Genomic DNA, 23732 nt, shown 5'->3' on the forward strand with positions numbered 1-23732 from the left:
TCCCAGCAACCACATGGTGGCTCACAACCATCCATAACGAGATCTGACTCCCTCTTCTGGAGTGTCTGAAGACAGCTACAGTGTACTTACATATAATCAATAAATAAATCTTTAAAAAAAAAAAAGAGAGAGAGAGAAGCATTTCCACTACTCTCTCCTAGTACACTTATCTCCGTTTTCATTCTCTAGAATTAGAATGCCTACCAGTGCCTAAGTGGGTACTGGCAACCAAGAATAAATCACAGGGATTAGCATAGAGTACTTTGCCAAAGCTGGGGTGAAAAATCATCCCAGGGGGCATAAAGTAACAAAATCGGGCCAGGGTGAATTAGAGTGAGTGGGTGGAACATAGAAGGTAGAGTTGGCTTTGTCGATGGCACCATGTAGTTCTGCACACAGGTAATAGGGAAGAATGTATTCTAAGTTTTCATCCACTTGTGTCATCTTCCTAGTCACTGTGTGTAAGAGAGCTATTTTTATGTGAGCAACTGACAGAAATTTTTACAAGTTGCCAGGATTTAAAGTTCATGTCTTATGGATATCTATTTGGCTTGTTCATTATAAAACAAAAAGCAATGTAGATAGAAATCAGTCTCTTCTATAGGTCAAAAAAAATCACACTCCACAGGGACACAACTGTCAGGCTGTATCTTTTTAGTATGAACTATAGGCTTTGTAACAAGTAGTGATGAAATTCTATAATTTGGGTACATATTTTTTCCTTTTAGAGTTTTGTCTTTTTTCCTTTTATTCTCTCTCCTTCCTTCCTTCCTTCCTTCCTTTCTTATTTTCTTTCTTTCTTTCTTTCTTTCTTTCTTTTTTTCTCTCTTTCTTTTTTCCTTTGGAAACAAAGAGTCTCATGTAGCTCAGGCTTTCCTCTCTCCCTCCATAGCCAAAGATGACATTGAATTTCTGATCATCCATTCACAAGTACTCATATTGCAGGGTATGTGTCAACACCTCTGGTTTTATACCTGCTAGAGATCAAACCCAGAGCTCCCTGAATGCAAGCCAGACACTTCAGCAACTAAGATACTTCTCCAAACCCTATGCCTGGATATGATTCTCTCAAGTTAACAATACAAGGCGTTTTTGAGATGAGTGTGGTATTTCTGATTTATGTTCTCCTGCCTACTTCTTTTCTTTTAAAATCCAGCAGAGAAGTAAAGCCAAAAGAAATGATTTTATAAAAGCTCCTCTTTCTGGTTTAATGTTTATAAACTTCTCTATCTGAAAACTGTCTACTTAGGCGAAGTAATAGGTATCATCCTCCCTGTAAGGGTCAGGAGATGAAAGCAGCAAATAAAGAAGCCTATAAGAATAGGCTAGACCCCAGATTTAGAAAGGACAGCAGCAAGCCAACTCCCTTAGGATATGTGCTCGTGATATATTAGCTGTTGCTGCTGTTGTTGTTTTTAAATTCCCAATTTTTTAACTCATACAACCTAAATGTGGAAAAATGTCAGCTAGTAAAATATCCTTCAAGGGTGATCACAACCACTTGTTGAAGCAAGAATTGATTACATTGTGACTGAATGAGGAGACATGATTAATAAATCAAATATCCTAATGATTTTTCTGAAATAGGAAAACACTTGCTTTGAGACTCAAGAATCCATAAATAAATAAATAAATAAATAAATAAATAAATAAAAGAATCCGTGGGAGTTATTTGTCTCTCTTGAATATCACAAAGAAAATTTTTAGAACTAATTGCCCTGAGAAAGTAATTTGCACAAAGCAGAAGAGGATTTCTTTTCTTCGTGTTTAATTGAACTACCAGGATGGTAACCTCCAATAGCTGAGTCTCATTACAGCAGTGAGAAACTAACAGAATGTTCTAATGTTGTGACCACAGTTTTGTTAATTTTACCACCACTTCAGCCTGTAAACTATCAGGATTAGTACATTTCACAAGTACTTTGGGGATCGTGCACTCTAAGAAGAGGCATCTTTATTGCTTAAGAATACCATAAAACATTTCCTTTTCCAGAGAAATGGAGATACTATGAAAACAGATTCTGGAAATCTGAGTCCACATGGTGTCATAAGAATGAAGAAACACAGATTAATTCAATGGGATTGGTGCCCAGAGAAATGACAGGATGCCCACATCCTACACAACTTCTTCTGTGTAAATTATAATTAGGGGAAGAAATTCTGGAAATATGATGATATTAAAAATAGATATCTTGTGAATTGGGTGAAATATTCAACAATCAATAATACAAAACATGATGACATATCTGTGCATATATAAACACGCTCAATTAATTGACAGCCAATGGTGAATAAATGATAGGGCTATGTTGGGCTTGAATAATTTTTTTTCATATTTTTAGTGTAGGCTGTTTTTATTTTCCAGAATTTTTATTTTCGCTTTCTGAAACTCTGCTTCCCACTGACGAAGCAATTACTCCACTCTGGAATCTGCCATGTTTGTTCACCAATAGAGTTTTTACCCAATAAAGCAGCAGCTCTCAACCTGTGGGTCATGTTCCTTTGTAGGAATTGAACAACCCTTTCACAGGGATTGCATATCAGATATCCCGCATATCAGATACTCACACTATAACAGTAGCAAGCTTAGAGTTATGAAATAGCAATGAATATAATTTTATGGTTGTGGGTCACCACAACATGAGGAAGCGAATTAAAGGGCTATAGCACTAGGAAGCTTGAGAACCACTACAATAAAGTGTTTTACCAAAACTAAAACATTCAGGGGTGGGAGAGTCAGGAAGAAAGGATTTCCTAAATCCTGTAGTCACCATATGAATTACTGAGGAAAACACCAACATAATTCTAATTGTCCTAAGAAGAACAACTTTATCCCCTGAAGCCTCTACTAAACATTAGCTTTTAAAAGCATAGTTGGGGTCATTCTTCGCTCATCTCTGCTAACACCTAGTAAAATGGTCACAAAGACATTTCTTTGTTTGCTTTTAATCAGCTTTTCCTAGATCTAACTGTAACACTGATCTCATGAGTCCCTCTGAGTTAACAGATAGTGCCTGCTCATCTAGGCTTAAAACTCGTCACTTACTTTCCCCAACAATGTGTGATTAATCACTGTTGGGTAGACAGATGGATAAATGGATAGGCAACTGGAAAAATGGGTGATGAATCCACTTTCTAGAAAGAAGATGATATGTAAACAGATAAGTGTTATAATATAAATAATACTCCCAAGCCAAGGAGAATAGTCATGCTCTATGATAGAATAAGCCTGGAGAAAATAAAATAAATCCTTGTGTTAGAATAGAAAAGATACCTCTATGCTAGTTCTTTTCCTAAATATCTAGACTTTACCCCATTCCATCTCTGGTGCCATAGAGTTGCAATGGTCCCATGGACCTCCCATCCATAGGCAGATACTTCCTTTTGCTGCTAGGGATGCTCTCCTTCCGTTTCTTTAGATGGACTTTAAATACAGAGCAGGAAACTCAAAGAACAAGGGCCAGCTTGGAATTCATTATACTGTCTCATTTTTCTGGTTTTGATTGGGGTTTTGGCTGTCCAGCTCTTATTAGACACTCTCTGTTTTCCAGGGTGAACTTACCAGGCAAATTTAACTTGCATGGATAAGGTTAATCATTGGAAAGTAGCAGATGTTAAGCGAGGATACAATGAATAGTTCCCTAATGGCAGAGACCATTAGTAATATAATTACATCTCTAGCAATACTCCAGCTCAAAACTAGAAATAAAATACAGAATTTAGCCTTGTCCTTACCTTAGTTTTTAGAGAGTGACAGCCTACAAAGAAGAAATAATGAATTTTCATTTCACCTTAGTAAGAAATAAAATAGTGTAAAAAAAATATTTTGAGACAGATCTTATTTTGTCTACCAGGCTGGCCTCAAACTCATAGATCTATACTTGCCTCAGCCTCACTAGTCCTGTAACTAAAGGTGTGCAGCACCACACCCTGCCTGTATTGTGCATTTTATAATATATTCATAGATTTTAACTTGCTTGATATGTAATTATACTTATGCATGTATACATGATTATATGTTATCTATATTTAAGGAAATGCTTTAGTTTATCAGCATAGATGTGAGATGCTTACAAATAAAGTTGTGTAGAAATTTGTGTTCTCAGATACAGGTAAAAATATGAGATTTGAATAATTTGTGCAGAAAAGGATTTAGAGACACCACAACTCTAAGATGATTTAATTACCCACCTATGAAACCATCACCATGGTGGTAAAAATAAAACTGACTGAGATTCTTAGTTGGCTACTCCCTCTTTAATAAGTATGTTCCACCAAAACAGCAGGCACAACAAATGTTTTGTGTCAGTTTGAACATGTGTTTTTCTTCAGATGAGGGAGATGGCAATAGTAGATTATTTCCATTGTTTCAACCAGGTCCGAAACTATGATTCTGTGAGTCATCTCCCTTCATGCCACAAATTTGAGTTTCAGATTCTGTGAAACACCTCAAGAAGCAGCCCATTTTCTTATACTTAACAGATGAATTTTCAACATTTATTCAAATAGAGTTGGTACAATGGAAAAGCAGCTTTTAAAGGTCATTTTCAATTTTTGAATAATTTTAGATTTACTATAAAGTTACGGGAATGATGCACCATTTCCTTATAAGGTTCCCCATGTTTCCCCCAATTACATGTATTGCCATCAACAAAATGATAGACTTGATTCATATTTGCATCGATTTCCTACTAATGTCCTCACATTGTTTTAGGTGATAATCCAGGACAGTGTGTTTTGTTGAGTTGGACATCTTTTCCTTTCTTTTTCTGAAAAAAAATTTTCTCAGTCCACTTTGGTTCTGTAGATAGAATTCCTTGTTTAAAAGAAATAACCTTGGTATCTTCCATGGGCGATCACCATCCATTCATTCTGCCACTCATCACAATGTGTTTCACACGTTGTTGTCATCTTACCACCCAAGTACGGAAGAAAACCTTCCATGGGGGCGGGGAGGAGACAGAAAGCTGTTTCCTCCAGAAACAGCTCCTGAAATCTATAGTGTTGAACATTTGTTACGAGGATTACTAACTATAGACAGACCCTCATTCCTTTAAAAATTGAAGGAAATTGTTCTTCTTCCTAAAATCAAATGCAGTATTTAAAATCTTAATAACTTGTAAACATTTTGATACTGTTCTGTCTAAAACACAAGTGGTTACTGAGTATAAATTGGATGGAAAGATGTCAAGGTTGTGTTCTCTACATAGAGTTATGCAGAAAGCAGTGCTTCTCATCCACAGAAATTTTGTTTCCTGCGGATATTTGGTAATGCCCAGAAACATCATTGGTAGTGGCAACAGAATAATATAAGTGGATGCTCTGGCACCTCGGAAATTAAGGCAAGGGATGTGGTTATGTGGCCTAAAGCACACAGGGCAATCGACCATAATAAAGAATTCCTTAGCTTTATATATCACTAGCGCCCAGATTGAGAACTCATGGTATAAAGTGTGTGTAGTTTGTAAAGGGCTAATTCCTATTCTACCACACAGAAGTCTCTTTATATATTTTTCCTCACTTTTTTCACTAAGTTCTCCACATTTCCTATGAATTCCTTTGGTTTGCCTTCTCTGAGAGTCTATTTTTTCTGGTTCTACTAAATAGTAAGGCAGCTGTGGCTAGGAAACAGAGGAGGTGGTGCCAAAATCATTCTGCCAAATTTTTCTCAGCAGGATACTTTTTTAAAGGATTGAACAAGTTAGAACCTCCCTTTCAGGCTCAGATGGGTTTACAAACTCTAATGTCTGTCAGATCTTATTAGTGGGTGAGGCAGTGCAGGATCCAGTGCCTCTGCTGACTTGAGATGAATGTGACAAAGATGAGATTTCTGACGTTCAGCTCTTCTGTGTTTCTTGAGAAGCTCACACTCAAGATCTGTGTGTGAAATAAGCAAGACTTGACATCAGTTCTCAACTGTTATAAATCATTGTACATTGATCTTTACCTGAGCAGGAGTGGACTGGAGATGACTGTTTTGTTCTTCCTTGGGCTCTATTCATGCCCATGTCTGTGGTACAACCAAATGAGAGCTTCGGCCCAGCAAGCCGGCAACTACTAATTCTTTCTTTGTGTTAATTTCAGCATTAAGTGTATGGAATCTCTTCTCTTGTGTTAGTAAATATCGAAGTGGGGCAGGAAGATGGCTCAGAAGTTTAGAGAAGCTGTTACTATGCACAGGACCCAGAGTTAGTTACCACACTTGCATATGTGGTTCAAAACTACATATAACCCCAAAGGATCATAACGCTCTTCTGTAGGTGGACATCAGGAATGTACACAGTACATATACATGCATTTTATCTCTGATATACATGATCTGATCAATAACGTACATAGATTCATGAATAATCAGTACCTACTGAACATATATCATAATCTAAGTACATGGCATCTGCAGCTTTGTTCTACCCACACAGCATTACTTACATTCAAACCTATTATGTCTCCCATTTTATAGGTAAGGAAATTGACGTTTAGAGAGATTACATAACTTCTCTGTGGGAGGTGGTAAATTCAGAACCTGTATACAGAACTCTCTAGTGTCAAAGCTAGTATTCTCCATCTTTGCCTACGTGGTAGGGGAAGAAAATATAGTGCCCAGCTGCAGATGTTCCAGTGAGACTAGACATATATCTTGCCATACCCAAGGTAATACAAAGTTAGAGAAAGAGGTGCATGTAGGGGCGGGGGGAGTTACACAGCAATATTAACCTCTAAGTATTCATGAAGAGTAGCATAAGTAATTGTTGATATGACACTAAACTTTGTATTTTTAATATAATCTAATATGCATCCACATGCAATCCACAGAAAATCTATTCATCTTACAGTTTCCAGAACTAAAAATCCAAAAGTTAAAGCACAAAACTCCCCAGACAAGAGAATGTAAAGGACTTAGATTTGAAGTCAAATTTCTGCACTTTCCAAGTAAGGCTAATTTTAAGGCATATGCTTAAGAATATATTCTCTTATGGGTGCCCATAATGAGAAAAGAAGACAACCAGCTAGAAGGGTCATGTTCATGAGATAGAGCAGTGGAAGAAGAGAATGGTGGAAAACAAACTATAATGAAACATATGTATATGAACTTCATAGTGAAATCCATTAGTCTATATACTAACCTAAAAACACTATAAAAATTAAAAGTAAAAAGAAGAAACTTGTGACTTCTCGTCCTGAGCTCAGTGATAAAATACTAGGTTGGCATGTACAAGATCCTGGGCTCCAACCTTAGCACCACAGAACAATCTCCTAGGCTTTAATAGGTGGACAGTATAGTTACTCTCTTTAGTCAATTGTGTAAACTGAGGAATTAAAGGATTTTTAGAAAGAAATTTTATTACTGGACCAAAAAAAATTGGTGATGTGAACCAGCATTAAAGAAAGCATTACAAAGTAAAACAACCAGCAATCCTATTTGGAGAACAAGTTAAAATCTTGTGTAGTAAGTGCATTTTATTATCTGTCACAATTATTATAAGCACAATAGTTCATAGTAGCTAGATCAACTCTTAGATATTAGAATAAGAACACACCAGGGATAAAAGTGATCAATGGCTCTTGGCCACAGTACAACTGATTTACATGCCCCCCCCCTTATACAAATCTTATGACTCCAGAGATCAAAAGTCCTACTATTTTCTTTTTGTGGGAAGAAAATATTTGGGGTATATTTTGGAAGGGAAAAGGTCTTAAATTTGCCTATTAGCTATATTGTGGTCTTCCTTCACTTTTAAAAACTCACAGAGGGGAAGGAATTGGGACCATCTGTAACCCCAAGAGGATCCCAGGAAAGCTCATTACAATCAGAGTGCTTATTCTGTTATTTCCTGCTTTCAGAGGCTTGTTTTATAAATTTTATTAGGTGGTATCACTTTTTACTACATGTTTTAGTATGTCCTGCAAGACAAAATTCTTAATCCACTTTTAAACAGTACCCTTGGGTATGAACTCCATCTTTATTATTTGAGCCCAGTGTGGACTCCTGAGCCATACTTCTTGTGTGGTAAGCTGAATAATCACAAAACATGTTCTGGCAACAATAAATCCCAGTATTTTACGATGATATCCCAGGAATTCAACTGCAGCTGCCAACCAATGTGAGTTGTCTCTTTACTATTTGGTGCGATAAGGAGAATATTAAGTACATTTGTTAAAAGTATCATATGCTAAAAGGGACTATTCACTTACTTACAGTAACACATTTGAAACATCAACATTCATCAATGAATGAATAATTAAATTATGGGATAGGCACATACTGTAGAATAACATGAAAGCTCCAGACAGAAAGTATATCTAAATTTATGGACATGCATCAGGATTCACATTAAGCATTTTATACATATTGATTCATTAAATTCTTACAACAGAACCATGCAATTCTTGCCATTTAGGTATGAGCATTGAGACTTATGCAAAATTCGGCAGGTTGTAAATAGGATGGTAATAGTAAGGCCTGAATTCTGTCAGCCAACAAATTGATTTCCTTTTCCAAATCACACTGTAGTAGCTTTAAAAAGTCAATGCTGTATGCTTGTATAGTTGATTCTGTTGTGGAGATTTTATTCAAGATGAACAGTGACTTGCATAAACATGGAGAAAAGGAAAAGCCTTACATAATAGTAAAAACAAACACATCTGGATGTCAAAGTTGAATTACATATGAAAGAGAACTGTTTGTAGCTCAACCCATGATGAAAAGAACATTTAAGAGCATATTTCCAGACTGGTTACATGGGCTACAAATTGAGGATTTTTCAGGTATTCTCAGTTATTCCCATTTACAGTGTTGAATTCTATGAGCGAAGTAAAATGTCAACTCTACTTGTAACATGAAAATCAAATGAATACTTCTTTTTTCAATTTCTTGTTCTTTTTCTATTCACAGATGGACAAAAGAGAAAGAAATCTTTGAGAAAGAAACTGGATTCACTAGGGAAGGAAAAGAACAAAGACAAAGGTAAAGGACCAAATAACTAAAGCAAATGCATTTTGTAGGGAGCATGCTGGTTGGGTTGGGTTGAGATTTTGAATTGCATATATTTATGTGCTTGGGCTCTATTATGTCAACTACATTTCTATAACAGAATGTCATTGAGAGGCCTTTGTGTCTACTTTTCTGGGTTTGAGTATCCCTGTGCTGAACTGATGAGTTCAGCTGTTTTGAGCAGTTGGTGACCACAGCCAAGGTTGTGGTTCCAATTAATCTGTCCAATCAGCTATGCCTAAAGAGGACCTGCATTGAGTAGCCGTGGATAGCATGCCTAATACTAACCAGCTGTTTGGCAAATACAGACAATTAAGCAGGAATAATTAAATGAGAAAGTTTGGATTCACCTACTATAACTACAGAAAAGAAACAGTCTCCATCTCATGGATTATTAAAGGTAGGCCATTCTCAGCAATTTTGTTAGATCACAGGATGCTTGTTTGGGGCCCCATATGTTTTCAGCAATTACTGACTTTCATCATACTGATTTGTGTCCATTTCCATAGCTATTTAGGGAAATGACACTTGAACCGTTCTTTCAGACATATTTGTGGTCAATTTGAATTTTCACTCTAGTTGTAAAGGTCACCTAGACCCCATTACTATAGTGTATTTCTTTATGACTTGTTCTTATAGTCTTATATGAACTGGTTGTTAAAGGGTATAATTGTGTAAACATATGTTCAATTTATGTACCACAATGAATGAATGTTAAATGAAGAAAGGCATATGTCTCACTTTGAAGTTCTCATCTATAATAATTGCATTTATACTCATAGTGGAAAGCAATGTTTTTTAAAAAAATAAATGCATTACAAATTGCATTTGATGAGCCTTATTTCTAAAATGCATACCATTCCATACACACATATCTTAAACTGTACTGTAAGGGTTGGATATTTGGTTCATGACATTTTGATACAAAGTATGCTAAAGAATAGAAATCACTGTTTTGCTTCCCTTAGAGTGTAGTCTCTCTTCCTTGGTGCTAGGAACAATGTAGACTGGAAAAATGTTGTGGCAAATGTTGTACTATGCAGTGTGAGATGTTTAGCCGTGTACCATTGGTCTCTTCTAACTAAGAGCTAGCAACACTTCCTGTAGACAGATTGTGCTCAGGCTTCTAAATGTGAACCTCAAGCTAGACAAAATGAGATAAAAAAATATTAGTAATCCATAGCTGTAACTGAAAGATAAAATCATGTCTATAACAAATATTCTATGGCCCAAGGCATAGGGATGAAGCTCAATAGTAGATACTTGTCCAGCATGCACAAGACCAATTGTCCTCTGCCTAGAATCCCCCCAAATACAAACCAAAGAACACTTCATGGCCAGATCCAGCAGCAGTAAATCTAAATGCATTGATATGCAAGGATGTCTCAGGCAAGAGCTTATTTTTTCCTTATTACAAACTTCCAATGTATAAATTCTAGCATGAGAACTGTGATCATACTCACCAGAATACTCAGTGGGATGTAAACTAATTCAACAGAATTTGCTACTAGAATGATGAAGACAAAGGTTGGTCTAGGTAAATAGCCATTGTCTGATAAATTTTTACTATATTTTTTATATATTTGATGATTTATTGCCCTTATTTTTATATTTTATCTTTTATAATTTCACAAGTATATATTATATTATATTATATTATATTATATTATATTATATTATATTATGATAATATTCATTGCCCTTACCTTCTCTCATCTTCTCCAGCTGATCTCTCCTTCTTCCTAACTGATCCTCTTCCTATGTTCATGTCTTTTATTTGTGCAAGTCTTATACAGGTAGGCCCAGATGCTATGTGTTCATGAGTGCAATGAACATGCTATATGAAAAAGACAGCATCTCACATAATTATTTCCCACCCTGTAGATCATACACTCTTTACATTCCATCTTCCTCAATGTCCACTAAGCTTTAGAGGAACAATATAGATGACTTATAATTGCTTTAGCAATTACCTACAATAGAACCATCCCCATTCATGAGGGGACATATTCCAAAGACATTCTATCAATGACACAAATTGTGGCTAATATCAAACCTATGTGCATACTTCCCTGTCTATACATGCATACCTATGGTAAAGTATACTTTATTAATTAGGCAGAGTAGAAGATTAACAAAATTAACCATTAATAACCCAATTATTATAATATTGAAAAGTGAATAGAACTATATGAACAATTGATTATTTTTGACTTTGCTTTAGATAAAGTTACTGATGTTGAAATTGACACACAATGAAGATGTTAGGTGGTTCTTTAGAAAGTACCCTTTCAAACTTTTCTAGGAAGGATAAGATTGGGGAGGGAGCATGGAGAGATTGATGGTTGCATTCTCTAAGTATGTATATGTATGTGTGTGTTTGTGTGTTGGTGTGTGTGTGTGTGTGTGTGTGTGTGTGTGTGTGTAGACTCACTAAAAGCTTGACGGTATTCTGTATTGACATACAAGAAGCTGAATAGAGATAGCTCTTGGTGGTTCCAAAGAAAGGGCCCATCATCCATCTAGCTAAGGAGAAGAGTATCAAGTTTAACTGTAAGAAGTTTGCTCTATGAGTTAGCTTTGGTGTTTAAAAACAAGGAATTCTAGAATTAACCGAAGAATTACTCCATGACAGCTCTTCAAAACATAAAGCCTTGTCCATGTTGACCCTGGAAGCCATTGCCTGGCTATCTTGGGAAACATAACCTTGGGATGACTGTGTGTGTGCTGATGTGGCATATTTGTAATCAGTTCACGTTATTTCCTTCCCTTTGAGTATTAGTGTTTGGGTTAATAACAGATGCACATGTGAAAAATGATCATCACTGAAATTCAAGAGGGAAAGAAGGAAAACAGGAAGCTCTGAATGACCTCTTGGGTTAAGCCATCTAAAAATAAAAAGGAGCAGCTCTTCACAGATGACCTGCTCTTCCAATAAAAAAAGAAGTGATTCACAAATATTTGATATGCTACTATATTAATCGATTCCATCAGCATGAATCATGTCCTGTGTGATATTTAATTGCTTTATATAAAAATATACAATAAATCATATGACATTCCAGCATCAACACTGCAACTTATAAAAAAGTCCATCTAACTTTTGGTTTCTATATGGAAACTAATTTAAGGTTGACATTGATTTGCAAAACATAATTTTATACAGAAGATTTCCAAATACCTAATGTCTTATAGTTTAATTATTTGGCAAACAAACGAAATTCCAGAAATTCAGACTATTTCTTTCTTGTCTCAAGAAAAACCCAGATTTTGAGAGAGCTAAATAAATAAGTAAATAATTTTTATAGAAAAAAAAAACGTACTTTAATCCAGTTTCTAAGTTTGCCTAATCAAGGCACATGGGGGCTAGGTATTACTATGGCATAATTGCCCATGGGGCACTGAGTATCAACACAAAAAGATCTTGTGGTATCTTTTTTTTCTTGTACCAAAACAAAATTCTGTAATACCTTATGGTTACTCACTGTCTGGGTCACTATACGTGCACTGTGAAACAAAACTTATAAAAGATTATTTGCTGCAGTTTCTATTTTTGCTTCACATTAAGTATTAATACAAAATGTAAGACTTAATTACATGTAGACATTCTCCAAGTATCCTGTAAAGTATCAGTGCCCCAGCATATGGAAATGCTNGGGTGTGCAGGCAGGAGAGGGTGGGTGGGTGGGTGAGCACCCTCATAGAAGCAGGAGCGATGGGGGGATGGGATAGAGGGTTTCAGAAGTGAAACCAGGAAGGGGATAACATTTGAAGTGTAAACAAATAAAATAACCAATAATAAAAAAAGAAATTCTCCAAGGAAATGAATGCAATACTGTCATTAAAAGCCATCTGTATAGGCTATTAACATCACTCAATAGGTAAAGTGGTTGCCACACAGGGGTGAGAGTCTGAATCAGAATCTCAGAACCTACATTATAAAAGTCAGATTAGGCATTGCATGCCTATAACCCCAGGAAGTATGAGATAGGAGGTGGGATAGATTCCCTAGAAACTTACTACCCCCAAAAAAAACTTAGCAAATTTCCAAGCCAGACAGACATCAAGTCTCAAATGAAAGAGGCTAAGAACCAGAAGAGGGAAATCAACATTTTCTGATCTCCTCATGTGCATATGCAAATTGAAAACCACAAGAACATGGACACAAAATGTACACAGACACACTGACACAGACACATGCATGCACACAGACACACACACACACAATCATGCACACACACAATCACACACACAAGCAATTACTAGAGATGACAATGAAAAGGATGTATGTAGTTCCAGAGAAAGAAAGGAAGCAGCTCAGGCTAGCTCAGAGAACTTTCTGAACTACAGCACTTCTTTTGGTCTACATGATAACAACATTGTAACATCATCAAATCTACTAAAGAAGAAGTGACTTCATGGCACTTTAAATTAGACTCCTTTCATGAGTATTTTGTTCCCCCTTATAAGAAGGATCAAAGTATCCACACTTTGGTCTTCCTTCTTCTTGAGTTTCATGTGGATAGTCAAGTGTATCTTGGGTATTCTGAGCTTCTGGGCTAATATCCACTTATCAGTGAGTGCATATCATGTGTGTTTTTTTGTGATTGGGTTACCTCACTCAGGATGATATCATCCATTTGCCTAAGAATTTCATAAATTCATTATTTTTGATAGCTGAGTAGTACTCTATTGTGTAAATGTACTATGTTTTCTGTATCCATTCCTCTGTTGAGGGACATCTGGGTTCTTTCCAGCTTCTGGCTATTATAAATAAGGCTGCTATGAACATAGTGGAGCATGTGTTCTTAATACCAGTTGGAACATCTTCTGAGTATATGCCCAGGAGAGGTATTGCTGGATCTTCCAGTAGTACTATATCCAATTTACTAAGGAACTGCCAAACTGATTTTAAGATTAGTTATAGCAGCTTGCAATCCCACCAGCAATGGAGGAGTTTCCATCTTTCTCCACATCCTTGCCAGTATCTGCTGTCACCTGAGTTTTGATCTTAGCCATTTTAACTGGTGTGAGGTGGAATCTCAGGGTTGTTTTGATTTACATTTCCCTGATGACTAAGGTTGTTGAACATTTTTTAGGTGCTTCTCAGCCATTCGGCATTCCTCAGATGAGAATTCTTTATCTCTGTACCCCATTTTTAATAGGGTTATTTGTTTCTCTGGAGTCTAATTTCTTGAATTCTTTGTATATATTGGATATTAGCTCTCTATCGGATGTAGAATTGATGAAGATCTTTTTCCAATCTATTGGTTGCCTTTTTGTTTTATTGACAGTGTTCTTTGCCTCATAGAAATTTTGCAATTTTATGAGGTCCCATTTGTTGATTCTTGATCTTACAGCACAAGTCATTTGTGTTCTGTTCAGGAACTTTTCCCCTGTGCCCATATGTTTAAGGCTCTTCTCCACTTCCTCCTCTATAAGTTTCAGTGTATCTGGTTTTATGTGGAGGTCCTTGATCCACTGGGACTTGAGCTTCGTACAAGGAGATAAGAATGGATCGATTTGCATTCTTCTACATGCTAACAGACAGTTGAGCCAGCACCGATTGTTGACAATGCTGTCTTTTTTCCATTGAATGGTTTTAGATCCTTTGTGAAAGATCAAGTGACCATAGGTGTGTGGGTTCATTTCTGGGTCTTCAATTCTATTCCATTGGTCTACCTGCCTGTCACTGTACCAATACCATATAGTTTTTATCACAATTGCTCTGTAGTACAGCTTGAGGTCAGGGATGGTGATTCCCTCAGAAGTTCTTTTATTGTTGAGAATTGTTTTTGCTATCCTGGGTTTTTTGTTATTCCAAATGAATTTCCAAATTGCTGTTTCTAAGTCTATGAAAAATTGAGTTGGAATTTTGATGGGGATTGCACTGAATCTGTAGATTGCTTTCTGCAAGATGGCCATTTTTACTATATTAATCCTGCCAATCCATGAGCATGGGAGATCTTTCCATCTTTTGAGATCTTCTTTGACTTATTTCTTCAGAGACTTGAATTTTTTATCATACAGATCTCTACTTGCTTATTTAGAGTCAGACCAAGGTATTTTATATTATTTGTGACTATTTTGAAGGGTGTTGTTTCACTAGTTTATTCCTCAGCATGTTTATCCTTTGTGTAGAGGAAGGCCACTGATTTGTTTGAGTTAATTTTATATCCAGCTACTTTGCTGAAGTTGTTTATCAAGTTTAGGAGTTCTCTGATGGAGTTTTTGGGGTCAGTTAATGCTATATCTTTCAAATGAGATCAAGGGAAGAGTAAATATCAGGAGAAAATGACATGAATTGTTTCTTGTTTAATTTGTATTCAATTATTACAATTTACAAACACAGTGATATACTTTTAGATACTAAAAACATTAGATTAGTGGAGCTGGAGAGATAGCTCAGTGGTTAAGAGCATGAACTGCTCTTTCAGAAGATTCAATTCCAGTTTCCATAGCCCACATGGTGGCTCACAACTACATGTAAATCCAGCTCCACATGATCCAATTCTCTCTTCTGGCCTCTTTGAACACCGGCATGCACATGCACACACCTACAAGTAGACAAACTGTAGGCTCCAAAGTAAAATGCCTTTTTTTACAAAGATACTAAAAATCACTAAGTAAGTCTGATTTGGTTTCCTTATATGGAAAAAATGTTTATGAGAGCTCCCATTGTAGAACAAGTCTCTGTCATGCCTACATTAACAGACCCATGTCACATGATCTATTTCAAAGTCCTCTTTGTTGTTTCTATTCCCAAGTCATACCTGCATCTTCTATGTGGCTGTCCAAACTTTGTGAAGAATATCTGCTTATTATATGAAACCCTCCAAGTGCACACTAATCTTTGCCTCTAGTTTTGCTGGTGATAGTTATGTAGTAATAGTCTTACCTCAAAAAAGAAAGGCATAACACTTTTAATTGGCATATGCCCCATAGTTCACTGATAGAGCAAGCTCTTCAGAAAAAAAAAAAACCAGATGAACTTAGGATATTTTACTTCAAAACAAGTTGCACCTTTTGATGGGATCAGAGGTATATGCCTTTAAAGTACCATTTCTGTACTTAATGGAGACTTGGCTATTAGCCTAGTTTAAAATGTTACCATGGATCAAGCAGGAAAACCTTTTAAAGGCTCTTTCCACCTGGTTTAATGTTAGCTGTTTGCTAAAAGAACAAATAACCTTAGAGTTATTTTCCCTTGATCATTGCAGTTTTGATTGCAGGGCTTATAAAAAACAAAAAACAAAAAAAAAACAAAAACAAAAACAGGGCTCTCCTAGGTTCCAATTTGCTGAGGCTACTAAGAGATATAATTTTGAGTCTAACAAGAATAATGTACTTAATTGAATATTAATACTTTCCATATAAATCTAAAATGCTACTAATAAAATGTTTATCTCTGGGTACTTAATATACATGAATACACATGGATTGATAGACAGTAACTGTATATATATTGCCAAATGAAGCCAAAGAGTTCTCTACTGTGCCTCTTTCCCAAATGATCCCTAGTAAAGAATTCCAAATGTATTCTGGGACTCCTACAAGCTATATTATGGACAAGTCCTCTTCTGCATGTTATCATCATTAAGTTTGAGTATAGATCATAAAGGGACTGCTGTAACCCAGTAGGTAAAAGTTGGAGGTAGGGACACAGGATTAAAAGGGAGAAAAAGCAAACTTCTTAAAGTGTTCCGAAATTGCTTTTCTAATCCTTAGGCCATTATTTCCTACATTGCCTTATGGTATACCTTAATATCGACTGATTTTCAACTGTGAATTCATTCATTTCTCATGAGAGTTAATATCTTATAATTATTTAAATGTCTGATTCTGCACATCTCCTTTCAACCTCAGAAGCCCTCCTGAAAAAGTACCTGAGATCCTTTACAGCACACACCCATCCACTCACCCCCCGAATTGTGAAACTTGACATAGCAAATAGTAGGTGTCAATCAGTGTTTGTTGTGGTTTTCTTATGACTTCAAAAACTTCTATAGCATATCAATTGAAGAGTAACAGTTTATATAGTTGTATGCTCATGAGCATGAAGCACTGTTTATATCCTGCTCAAATTTCACACTTCTTAGTAAAATTATTTCCTTTCAAACAGACTTGAGTACCTGAAGAATATTAGAGACCTATATTTCTAAAATGTGCATTTGTACTTACTCACATCTTTCACTGAAATGGAAACTTTACCCATTTTGCTCAACAATACAGTCATTCCAGTATGCTGATTGATGAATCAATTGTTTGGAAAGCAATAATTTCACTAGGTCTGTCTGCTTTTTTGGATGATCTATGAATGAACATGCTCTCCTGTCTGGATAGACCTTCCATAAACATAAATATTTGATTTTTTTTCCTTGCAGAATTCATCCCACAGGCATTTGGAATGCCCTTATCCCAAGTCATTGCTAATGACCGGGCATATAAACTGAAGCAAGACTTGCAGAGGGAGGAGCAGAAGGATGCATCATCGGATTTTGTGTCTTCCCTCCTCCCATTTGGAAATAAAAAACAAAACAAGGAACTCTCAAGCAGTAACTCATCTCTCAGCTCAACCTCAGAAACACCAAATGAGTCTACATCACCGAATACTCCGGAACCAGCTCCTCGGGCCAGGAGAAGGGTGAGTTGGTCAGGATCTCCTCTGATTCTGAAAAAACCTGAAAATGAATAAGGTTGCCCTTTGAATCTCTACCACCATGAAAACTGGACACATTAGAGATATCTCTTGCACTAGGGAATAACCAGTAGTGTCCATGTGGCATCTAACACTCTCCTTCCCTCCTGGTTAACTTTGTACCCAAATATTCAGCACTACTGCTATTGATGGTGGTAATTTGTTATCTCCTACTATCTTGCTAGACTTTCTGCTCAATCAGACAAGTATACCTGCAATCTTGGGACACATGCATACAAGGTTAGCTATGAATATGCCAAAACACAAATCCATAAAATTATTTAAAACATTATGAAAATGGCTTTGATCATTTTGTTCTGTACCTCAGGTATGTAGTTCTTGAACATAAACTTTATAAGGTATTTATATGGTGTTATACTATCACAATGCCATTTGAGCTGCAGACTACACCACCTCTATGCTAAATTCAGAGTCTTGAGGCCAGGGTCCAGTGTTTCTGTTAATTTTTTCAATATTATTGTTAGGATGTACCTGGATCAATGAATTAGCTACAAAAGTTCAAAAATCAGAGAGATATTTAGATTTTTCTCATCAATAGAATTTGTCTTCCCTTAAATACAGCTGTACAATTCTATGCAGTCTTGTTGAAATCCATGATGAATCAATATGGTGCCAGTGACACAGTGTGCACTAGGTTCTAGGCTCTGGGCTCCTAGCCTGTTAATTGCAAACCTACAAGTCTGAGTTTACCAAGCCACATGGGTGGTAATCAGCATAGTTACTACATATATACATAACTACTACATAGTTACTACCATATCCCTGAGAGGTCTTTCCCTTTCCCTTAAGCGTTGGGCTGGGAGTATTTCCTACCTCCCATCATTGAAGACTGCCCTAGTTAAATATACAAGCAGACTTCCATTTATAATTCACATTTTTTAATCAGCTACTAACATTTAAGAGCTGTCCCAAAGTATAGGAAGGCCCAAGGCCCTGCTATTTTTTTTTATGGTATTGACTGATTCATAGAGGAAAAACTGACAAAATTATGGAATATTTAAATTTTCCAGATGAATTTGTTCTTCTAAGCCTGCAATTGTCTTGGACTGTTTATAAATCCAAATAACAGTAGCACCAAAAACTCTAAAATAGAGATGTTGGGGAACCTATGACCTAGGCAGTGGACTTCCTAAATGTCCCTTTCTCTGTACAGGCCCTATCAGGACTCTAATAGCTAACTCCTTTTTATAACACTCTTCATCCAGGATGGATAGCTGTACTCTCCTACATGCTGGGGTTACAGGCATATACCACAATAACCAGTTTGAATCTTCTTATGTTTAAAATGTACTTCCTAGAGGCATAGTTAAGGATTTTTTTTTAATTCATAAGACTTCTATAACTTTACCTCATTCATTGAGTATGTATTTAATGTTTCAAAAAATGAAGTGGTTGAATCAAAATATTTTAATTATATGTTTCCCATCTCTTGTCTTCCACTTGGAAAAGTCTGAACTGAAATCCTAACTAACAATACTTACCCTGTGTTGTAGAGATTTCCTAACTCATTCAAAATGCATTTCGTTTTTCCTCTTAATATGTCAGCAATAAGCAAGTATATCAGCAATAAAAAAATAACTACATCAAGCAGAATTATCTTTTGAGAGATATGGTCCTCCATGAAATTTTATAGGGTGGTAGCTGTTTTTTCTTCTGTTGCCTTTCCTCTTTTTCAAGTCTGTGCATCACTTCCAGGGCGCCATGTCCGTGGATTCCATCACTGATCTGGATGACAACCAGTCTCGACTCCTAGAAGCTTTACAACTCTCCTTGCCTGCTGAGGCTCAGAGTAAAAAAGAAAAGGCCAGAGATAAGAAGCTGAGTCTGAATCCTATTTACAGGCAGGTCCCCAGGCTGGTGGACAGCTGCTGTCAACATCTGGAAAAACATGGTAAGACTTGTCATCAGCCATCAGTGATCCAAGCATCATTCCTATATTCAATTTTGTGTTCCTTTGAGCAAGTGCTAGACAAACCTTTGATAAATAAAGTGTACCAATGTAAGTGTTGGCTTATGAAGTTACTGGGACCAACAAGACTAGGAGGTGTGATGCTATTTGAAATCCTCCAACCCTAAGAGTCCTCACAAAAGTCTCTAAGTAATCATTTTTGTGAAAGGATCACTTGTGCTGGACTAAGACATGCTTCAAAGAGAGCAAAGTCACATGCATGTTCTTAGACATTAAGTTTATTTATGTTTCTTTTGGCAAAGACAATGTTTTGCCTTTTATAAATATCTATTTTTATGGTCTCCAGACATCCCTTTGCAAATTAATTCCCATTAACAGGATGACTTTAATAGGATGAATGGTTCTTTAATTGGTTTTTAAAATTTAGATATTTAGCTCATATCCATCACATGATTATTTGCTATAGATTTACCACACACCATGGACCTGGAAAAATGTCCTTATTTGCTTATTTATTTTAAAGATAATGTATTATAATTTTGTAAAGCAAAATGAACAAGTGCTTCCTTGGCCTCTTGGTATAGACATCCAATCCCAGATACATAGGAGGCTGGGGCAGGAAAATTTCAAGTTCAAGATCTTCCTGTGTCTTCCTGTGTTATAGCGTGAGTTCAAGGCTTTCCTGGGAAACCTTGTGAAATTCTATCTCAAAATGAAAGCTAAAAAGAGAATTGTGGATGTTTCTCAGTGGTGTAGCACTTGCCTAGAATGCATAGTGCCCTAGGTTAAATTCTCAGTCCTACAAGAAAGAAAGAAAAAGAGGAAAAGAAGGAAGTATAAAACAAAGTGTGAACATTGTCATTTATTTCCTAATTATAAAAACAGATTATCATAGAAAACTATTAAAGAGGTATTTAAATTGCTTAATCAAGTCAGTATGTGTAAAAATCACTGGATAAAGAAATGACTTTGTCTTAGTCAGGGTTTCTATTCCTGCACAAACATCATGACCAAGAAGCAAGTTGGGGAGGAAAGGGTTTATTCGGCTTACACTTCCATGCTGCTGTTCATCACCAAAGGAAGTCAGGACTGGAACTCAGACAGGTCAGGGAGCAGAAGCTGATGCAGAGGCCATGGAGGGATGTTCTTCACTGGCTTGCCTCCCCTGGCTTGCTCAGCCTGCTCTCTTATAGAACCCAAGACTACCAGCCCAGGGATGGTCCCACCCACAAGGGGCCTTTCCCCCTTGATCACTAATTGAGAAAATGCCTTACAGTTGGATCTCATGGAGGCATTTCCTCAACTGAAGCTCCTTTCTCTGTGATAACTCCAGCTGTGTCAAGTTGACACAAAAATAGCCAGTACAGACTTAAATAAATATATTTAAACATTAGGTTTTGTTTACAGAAGAGAATATTTGATATATAGTTTGGACCTAAAGGTAAGACTTAAAATGATCAACTATGCAAGGTTCTATCTGTATTCCAGGTGCTCATAATATTTATATCAGATGAATATAGAATAATAGGATACACATTCAAATTCAAATAGATATTGACTTGAATACTCCAAAGAAATAGCAAAAATATCAAACTTTAAAACTTAAAAAAGGCCGGGTCGTGGTGGCACACACCTTTAATCCTAGCACTTGGAAGTCAGAGGCAGGCGGATTTCTGAGTTCGAGGCCAGCCTGGTCTACAAAGTGAGTTCCAGGACAGCCAGGGCTACACAGAGAAACCCTGTCTCAACAAACAAACAAAAAACCCTTCAAAAAGTAAAGGGCTTTGTATAGAATTTTAGATGTTGTTGTTGTCTTACTATATGACCCTGTCTCAAAACAAAATAAGACAAACACCATTTTAAAAATAATTTCTTCCATAAGACTTTATTTGCTTGATTTTGAAATACCTAGTAGAGGACATGTGCCACTTTAGTCTTTTAATTATTGATCAAAGACCATTTTCCCAACCTCTCCAAAATTGTTCTTAACAATTTTTATTAGCTCCATCTACATTTATGTACCCAACCATTCTTCACTTATTCATTTCAAATGGCTTATCTATCCTTAATTCAAATTTCCTTAAGCATCTCTATTTTCTAGAAGCTTCCAAAGGACAGCCAAAAGATTAATTGGGAGTTAAGAGATGATTTTGGGATTTAGACTGACTTTGGGGTGAGACCCACTGTTTATTGTGCCTGTCCTCATTTCATGACATCTTTAAGCCTGAGATTCAGGTACTTCTGGGTCTAGTTTCCATTTCAGTTTCTAATGAAAACAAAAGAAAGATGGTCACATCAGTTCCTGGGACAGGAATCAGCAAAGTTACAGTTCTTTGTGAAATCAATATCTTCTTCAGTGTCTACCCTTTTCTTTTTCAGTTACTGACTTAAGTCCTGGTTATGCAATAGCTAAACTATTCTTGTGTCTGTGAGGAAAATCATTGTAAGTTTATGTCAGAAAAAAAGCATTATCTATCCAAAGGCAGTCATTTGTTCTACCTTTAAAAATTAAATGCAATTCAAAAACCAAAACATATTAGAATTGATTAAGGCACACAAGAATTATTACCCAGTAGGAAATTGCTATGGTTGAAGGAATAATCTCAGAAATAGGCACTTCTGAATAGTTTTGCGAAATCTACCTAGATGAACAGTCCTACCTGTATGACAGCTCCCCCCTGATATCTTGATTTTATAGAAATTCAGGTATTCAGAAGCCATCAAAGAATAAGAAATATAAACTTAGCTGAAGACAATATTTATAAATTGACATGTTATGTTTTCTATTTTGCATAGAGAAGAGTCATCGAGTCAATTCATAACTTGTCTTTCTATAAATAAAAGCACATACCAGATTATTATAAGTATTCTGTATGCACTAATTAAATCAGTACAAACATCATTTTACCGAGGAAAAAAATATGGTCCTCTATCCTACTCTGAATTGAGTCTCATTTCTAGGTTTCCCAAAGAAGCAAGAAATATAAATTAGGTTGGGTGTTGGTCTCAGTTAGGAAGCAAATTAGTAACAGTAATAAGGAAATGGAGTAGACTCCTTACCCCCAAGCAAAGTGTCCTTAGTACACATGTAAATCAGCAATAACCAGCCACATGATACAATTCTCTCAAATCATCTGGAAATTCAGAATGACACTTTTAGGAAACAGAACTGATAAATGAGATGTTTATGCTATATTGTATTTCCAAACTAAAAACTAAAAAGCAAAATCCCCTTGGAAATCCAACTAAAAAGGGTTAATACTTAGGGTTGGAGAGATGGCTCAGTAGTTAAGATCATATGCTGCTATAACAGAGAATCTGGGATCAATTGCCAGTTCTCACAATGTAGCTCACAGCCATCCTAAACTCCAGGTTCATAAGATGTGACTACCTCTTCTGGTCTTTCCAGATACCAAGGAAGTGGTGCCACATATGTATGGAGGCAAAATAAGCACATAAAATAAAGGTGGTAATACTTAATATCAAAACGCAAAGGAAAATTATTATTTTTGAGATAAATCAAGAATCATTGATACCATGTAATAATAAAATAATTAATATTAATGTAAATGATAGATACAGAATGCCTATGACAGACATAAAGGCCCTATGAAGAGACCTACCAAACATTTACTTTATTGTTTCTGGCCAGAAAGAAGTAAGGCTATAACATTTTAAATTTTTCCATTTAAGGATATATTGTACTAGTGATAATTCTTTCAGTCACAGATGAAAGAAACCAAGGTGAAAGTAGATTAAGAAGAATGTCCCCCTGCCTGATCCAATACCCTGCAAGCCTTATTTATATGCTGAGAGTCTGAATGCAAGATTCAAGTAATACTATGAGGGCTCCCTATTTACTGACTTTACTCTTAGATCAACTATTTTCATATGATTTCAAATGACCACTAGCACTTGCAATCTAGCACCACTGTCATACCTGATTATGAAGAGAAAATGGACTAACAGTAAAAATCAAAAAAATTAGATGATACTCCTCAATAGTGATGATGAAGTCAAACACTGACACCATTGCATACACTAGCAAGATTTTGCTGAAAGGACCCAGATATAGCTGTCTCTTGTGAGACTATGCCGGGGCCTAGCAAACA

The 23732-nt window shown here is 36.2% G+C and overlaps 1 protein-coding gene across 3 annotated transcripts in view; it reads left to right on the forward strand.

Moving 5' to 3' along the window:
* Arhgap6 (Rho GTPase activating protein 6) overlaps positions 1 to 23732 on the forward strand; it is a 498894-nt gene that overhangs the window by 432562 nt on the left and 42600 nt on the right. For all 3 annotated transcript variants that reach the window (XM_021152834.1, XM_021152836.2, XM_029473246.1), the window contains exons 3-5: positions 8894 to 8965; positions 17377 to 17636; positions 19407 to 19602. In XM_021152834.1, the coding sequence (XP_021008493.1) occupies positions 8894 to 8965; positions 17377 to 17636; positions 19407 to 19602 (528 nt within the window). The remainder of the gene's footprint in view (positions 1 to 8893; positions 8966 to 17376; positions 17637 to 19406; positions 19603 to 23732) is intronic.

Source organism: Mus caroli, chromosome X (genome assembly GCF_900094665.2).
Source record: "Mus caroli chromosome X, CAROLI_EIJ_v1.1, whole genome shotgun sequence".
In the NCBI taxonomy this organism is placed as follows: domain Eukaryota; kingdom Metazoa; phylum Chordata; class Mammalia; order Rodentia; family Muridae; genus Mus; species Mus caroli.